This window comes from Benincasa hispida, unplaced genomic scaffold (genome assembly GCF_027475165.1).
Source record: "Benincasa hispida cultivar pf3 unplaced genomic scaffold, pf3_genome.v1.1 HicScf99, whole genome shotgun sequence".
Classification (NCBI taxonomy): domain Eukaryota; kingdom Viridiplantae; phylum Streptophyta; class Magnoliopsida; order Cucurbitales; family Cucurbitaceae; genus Benincasa; species Benincasa hispida.
Window position 1 is genome coordinate 20,765 of NW_028327141.1, and position 5,711 is coordinate 26,475.

Consider the following 5,711-nt stretch of genomic DNA (forward strand, 5'->3'; position numbering starts at 1 on the left):
CAACCTCATTTAATTATCTTAATGAAATATAAAAATTTCAATTATCTTACTTTATCCGGAGTCATTTTTAAATATAGGAAAATTTTAATATCTATCTAAAATAAATCATGAGATCGTGATCGGTTACTTATCTACGTCTAAAATAGATACAACTATAACAGATAGAATATGATATTTTGTTATTATTTATAAATATTCTCTAACAATTTGGTTCTCTAAAATAAATTTTCTTTATTCAGTATATGATTTCATAAATTGTTATTAATTATGTTTTAAACGTGAGTTAAGGATCTTCAATCTTCTCCTCTCTCTACCATGATGACGTGGCAGAATTGATATCTTTGAGGTAGGACCCACAGACCAAAGAAGAAAATTAAAAAAAATAATAAAAAATTTGTCTTTTTGTGGCTTTTTGCCTCCACTAATTTTTCAAACTGCAGCGTTATCATCCGACGCCGTCAGACTGACAATAAAAAAAATTAAAATAAATAAATTACCAACAGCAGCCAATTAAATTTATCCAAAAAAAAAAAAAAAACACAAAAATCAACCAGGAATTATTTTATTTTTTTATTTTTTTTTGGATATTTGGTCTATAACCTATAAATAAACAATAAGCCATCCAAACCAACAGCAAAACACCGATAAAAAGCCCTTATTTTTTTGTTGTTGGGTTTTTGTTTTCTCCTCCGATCATTACGCTAACGAAAAGGAAAACCGCTAACATTGATTTGTAAAAAGGAAAAATTAAAGAAAGAGAAAGAAAAACCCATAAAAAATTTTCTCCTCACTTGTTTTGTTTTGATTTCTTCTTTTGTTTTAGAAGGGGGAGGGGAGGGAGAGAGGGGTGGGGAACCGGGGAGATCTTGTCAGATCGGGAAGGGGAGCTGTTTTTTCAAGGTGGGTTTGTCTTCTTCTTCTTCTCTGTGTGTTTTTGGAGTTTTGTAATGGTGGATATGAATCCCTTTGTCTTCTTTTTCATCTTTTTTGCTGTATTGGGATGAAAATGCCTCTTTCTGGTTATCTTTTTTTTTTTTTTTTCTTTTTGTTTAATGTTGGGTTGTTTTTTAAGCTTGTTGGAAATGGGGTTCTTATAGTATTTGAATTTTTGCATGTGTTTGTTGGAATTCTTGTGTGTGTTCTTTTTGGGTGTGTTGGAATTGGGATTTTGTATTAATCCTTTTGATTTTGTGGGTCAATACAAACTTTTGAACTTTCCCTTTGTATTTTGGGCTTATATTTGAAGTTTTCTTAAGGATTCAATTTGATGTCTCTCTTTTGTTCCTTACTTTTTCCTGGTATTTTTTTGGAAACCAATGGACTTTCTTAGTTGAGAAGTCAATTCCTCTCTTTATAATCTAGATTAAGGAATTTGTTTGGTTGTTGTCAAGAGGCTATTTGTTTAATTTTAACCAAAGTTATATGAATATCAAGCTGAGTGAGTGTAAGTTTGTAATTTTGTATAATATGGTTCTTGATTTTGCTTTGAAAACTGATACCTATTTCTTTTTAGAGGACTTGATTGTGATGTTTGTTGGTGTTTTTGGTGCAGGGTCATGGGTAGGGAAATTGCTGGTGTAGTGGAGAAGCCAAATGCTCTTGTAGTGGTTTTAAATGGTGTTTCTCATGACAAAGTCCACGTTTCCCCCAAAATTGCTGAAGAAAGTATTGATTCGGAGGAATTCGAAGAGAAGGAATCGAGTGAGGAGAATTCGTTCGCCGGAAACTATCAAGAAACGGAGCACGATGTTGTAGCCATCAAAAGCTCTAACCTTGATGCCAGTGTGCCTGCACCCGTTACCGTGCCCGTGCCTGCACCTGTGGTTGTGCCCGAGGAGAAGAAGAAGGAGGAGAGAACTGTAGCACAGAAAATCAGTGACTTTAATAAGTCTATTTCACCTGGGACTATAGCTGCTACCCCAAAAATCATGAAGGTGAACCACAAGATTCAACAACCAACCGTGCAGGCACCGGAAAAAGCAGCAACATGCTCACAAACCATCGAGACCGAGCCTACTCCAACTACAATTACCATTGTTGAGGCGTCACCAAATACTATCGAATTGCAGCCTCCCAGCCCGAAAAAGAACTCACGTGTAAGTACAACTTTTAGGAATGTCAATGGAGCTACATTTTGACTATATGTAAAAACTACTAGAAGAAGCTTTTATGCAGTAGGAAAAGTAGCACAGGACTAGTTAAATATGCTTGAATAGAATATTATTGACCAACAGCTTCCCAGCTTTGATTTTTGGGTTTGATCTCCTATTGGACTTCTGTCAAGGAATTTTGACACAAGCATAAACTATTCTCTTTTGTTCAGTTTTATTAGGGTCAGTTACGAGTTTCTGCCTCGATTTCGATTTACTTTGAGTCTATGTGACTTATGTGAATGTAATGCCATTCTACATCTTTGTTATTTCTAATCTTAAATATGGTAGGTTTTGTTTATAGTTCAGTAGGAAAGTTGCATTACAGTTCTGTGGAGAATGTCCTAACCTCCTCAGACCTTGTTTCTTTTTTCTTGAAGTATAGATTAAGATTTCTGTAAGAAAATGGAAAATGAGGTGCACATGATACTGATTTCTATATGTTTTACTTGTCTACAGCCAAACTCGCCTCAATCATCGGGTAAATCTTCACAGAATGATTTCAAGAAACATCATGAAGAAGATCACTGGTCTATTGCCTCCTCGTATCCTCTTATCGACAAGTACCATTCAGAATCAAGTCTCTTTCTGTTTTGTAAATGCTTAATTTGTTCATATTATCAGATTTTGTTATCCTTAGCCCATTCATAGTACCGTTCAATCTATTCGACAACTCAAATCTAAAGTAACTATCGGAACGGCTCCCACATTTAGATCGGCTGAACGGGCTGATAAAAGAAAGGAGGTGTTACTTCTGTTGAATGATTTAGACATTGCCTTGCTGTGCAATTTTGGATTTTCTGTTTACTTATGAGATTATGTCCTCTGTTCAGTTCTATAACAAGTTGGAGGAGAAGCACAAAGCTTTGGAGGCAGAGAGAATCCAATACGAAGCGCGAATTAAGGTATTTCCAGACTACCATCTTGTTTATGTTTTGATTCTCTGTTAGTTGCTTATGTTATTCTTCCACACTTTGTATTGACATGGGATTTTGTGTAATCATCAAAACGATCGTCTTAGTTTCATCTTTGATTTAGTGCTTTAAAATGCTTTTAGGAAGAGCAAGAAGCAGCAATCAAGCAGCTCAGGAAGGGATTAGTGATCAAAGCAAATCCAGTGCCTAGTTTCTATTATGAAGGACCACCACCAAAGGTTGAACTAAAAAAGGTAGTAATTCAAACTCTATACAGATACAATTGTTCCCGTCTTAGGCTGTATAAGTCGCTTAACGGTAACTTGGTATTCCCTTATTGAGTATGTTTCTGGCATGTAAGGATTTACGTCTTGTAGATGCTTTGTTTTATGATGGTAAAATTTTAACTAGAATTTTATGTCAGTTACCATTAACTCGGCCAAAGTCTCCAAATCTAACTCGAAGGAAAAGCTGTAGCGATTCGATGAACTTAAGCGTAGAGGAGAAAGGAAAAGTATGCACACGAGCACAACACCATAGCTTTAGTAGTCAGAAGGCGGATGAATCAGCTAACGGCATAGCCTGCAAAAGCAAAGCACAAGCCAATGGGCATTGCCACAACAATGAATCTTTTAAACATAGAAACCATGTGAAGCGCAATAAAGAGACGAGAAAAATGACTTTTGCAACAACCGATCCACACGATCCACACAAAAGTAATGTAGATATCCCCATTCGGTCATGAACATATACTTTTTCCCCAATGTGAACTAAGAAAAAATGAAAAAGAAGAAGAGGGGCAAAGGAAGAAAAGGTTTGATCTTTGAGTTGCTAGTTATTTCTTTACCCGAGAGAAAATAGCTTGTTTTCTTTTCTTTTTACATCTAATGACTTGACTGAGTGAGTTGTGCTAATATGAAATGTATATGTTTTCTTTTTCTTCTTTTTTTATATTTTTTTTTCCTGAAAGCTATCATGATTTTTTATGTTACATATAAGGAGAGATTTTGATTCAGTGTGGACTATTGTGTATACACATATACTTATCCTTTCTATCTCTCTCTCTCACTTTGAACTATAATTGGTGTTTTTTAGGATACAGTAAAATTAGAGAATGATTTTCTATGGGTTTAGTTGACTTTTTCCCCCCCTACTGTTTAATGTGAATTGATCTTGTATTTGTTGTGTGAGAATTTTGAACCATGATTGACATATTTTAACATAACTTGATTTTCATTTTCAAATTTTGAACCATTTGGTTGAAGTTCTGTTGGTTATTTTTATCACACTTCTAAATCGGGTTGGGGATTGAATCTCCTAAATCGGTTGAGTTATATTCAACTAATTCCCTACAAGTTTAAGACTTTAAAAGAACTAATTTTCAATATTGCAGAAGCTACTAGTACAAACTTAGACCACATAGAACACTTCGATGTCATTCGTGGCATGACATTGAACTAATAAAGTAAATACCGTAGACTTATTGGATATAAAATTAAAAGTTTAGGAACTTCAAAGTTGATTTTTTTTCTTTCAATGGTTAAATAAACCATATCTCAAATTTTAGAAACTAATTTTATAATTGGTCAAGAAATTTCGATCCCTATAATATTAAAACGTTCTTTTTTATCCACTTTTTTCTGAAATAATAATATTGGTCACCCTCGTTAAACATTTTGGTCTTTTTATTTTATTACTTATCAAATTTCTTTGACCACAAATTTAACAATATTCATTAAATTTCTTGAGATGTAGTCATAATTTTGAATTAAAAGGGTTTCTTTTGTCTAAAAAAATTGTGTAGTGAGGACTAAATTAGTCACTTTTTTTAGAAAATTTATATAGATGATCCAAAAATTAGGCTAGAAATGTCAAACGACCCAGTTTTTGAAAAAAAAAATGCCAAATAACTTTTGTTGAGGTCAAATTCAGGTGAAATTATTAAAATATAATCGCGTGGATGCAGAAAAGCATTCGCTCTCTCTTGGTCTCGCTCTCACTCTTTCTCTTGGTATCACTCTTGCTCTTTCTTTCTCTCTCTTCTTTTTCTTACTCAAAAATCACCACTCTTTCTATGTCTCTCACTCTCTCTCAGTTCTGGTCATTCTTGCTCCCTCTCAGCCTCTTGCTCTCTCAGCTTCTCGATCTCTCGCTCTTTCTCATCTACTCTGTGTGAAGTTTGTGGTGTCGATTTGCCTATGTGTGGTGTAGTGCTAGAGAATGTGTAGTCGTACTGGAGAAGAAGACGACTTGTGATCAAGGGAAGAAGAAAAAGAAACAACATACAGAGAAAGAAAAAAAGAGAGAGAAAGGAAGAGGAAAAAGAAAAAAGGACAAAAATCCAACTATGGAGAAGGAAAAAGGGAAAAATATCAAAAAAAGAAAGACAATAGCTAACTTTACGTGATCATGACATTATCAAAAGATCATTTAACATTTTTTTTTAAAAATTGGATCATTTATCATTTTGAATCTTTAATATATATATTCAATTCTACCCTTTTTGAGAGCACATGGCCAAAATCAGACTTTATGAAAGTAAAGTAAAATAAATAAAATATAAAATAATAACATGTGTATAGCTTTTCATGTACATTCAAGAGTCATCAAGTGGCTTAGGTGGAGAATAGTTTTTAGACTATTTTGT

The 5,711-nt window shown here is 33.9% G+C and overlaps 1 protein-coding gene across 3 annotated transcripts; it reads left to right on the plus strand.

The window, feature by feature from the left end:
- The first annotated feature begins 760 nt into the window (after nucleotides 1–760).
- Nucleotides 761–4,007, plus strand: LOC150029715 (uncharacterized). 3 transcript variants are annotated; one of them, XM_090310427.1, is made up of 7 exons: nucleotides 761–900; nucleotides 1,553–2,096; nucleotides 2,610–2,695; nucleotides 2,802–2,895; nucleotides 2,984–3,055; nucleotides 3,208–3,318; nucleotides 3,489–4,007. In XM_090310427.1, the coding sequence occupies exons 2-7, from the start codon at nucleotides 1,557–1,559 to the stop codon at nucleotides 3,807–3,809; spliced, it is 1,224 nt and encodes a 407-aa protein (XP_090166553.1). In that variant the 5' UTR covers nucleotides 761–900; nucleotides 1,553–1,556; the 3' UTR covers nucleotides 3,810–4,007. The 3 variants fall into 3 exon arrangements, with proteins under 3 accessions (XP_090166553.1, XP_090166556.1, XP_090166555.1); XM_090310430.1 differs by lacking the exon at nucleotides 761–900 and adding an exon at nucleotides 998–1,019; XM_090310429.1 differs by lacking the exon at nucleotides 761–900 and adding an exon at nucleotides 1,331–1,444.
- The last annotated feature ends 1,704 nt before the right edge of the window (nucleotides 4,008–5,711 follow it).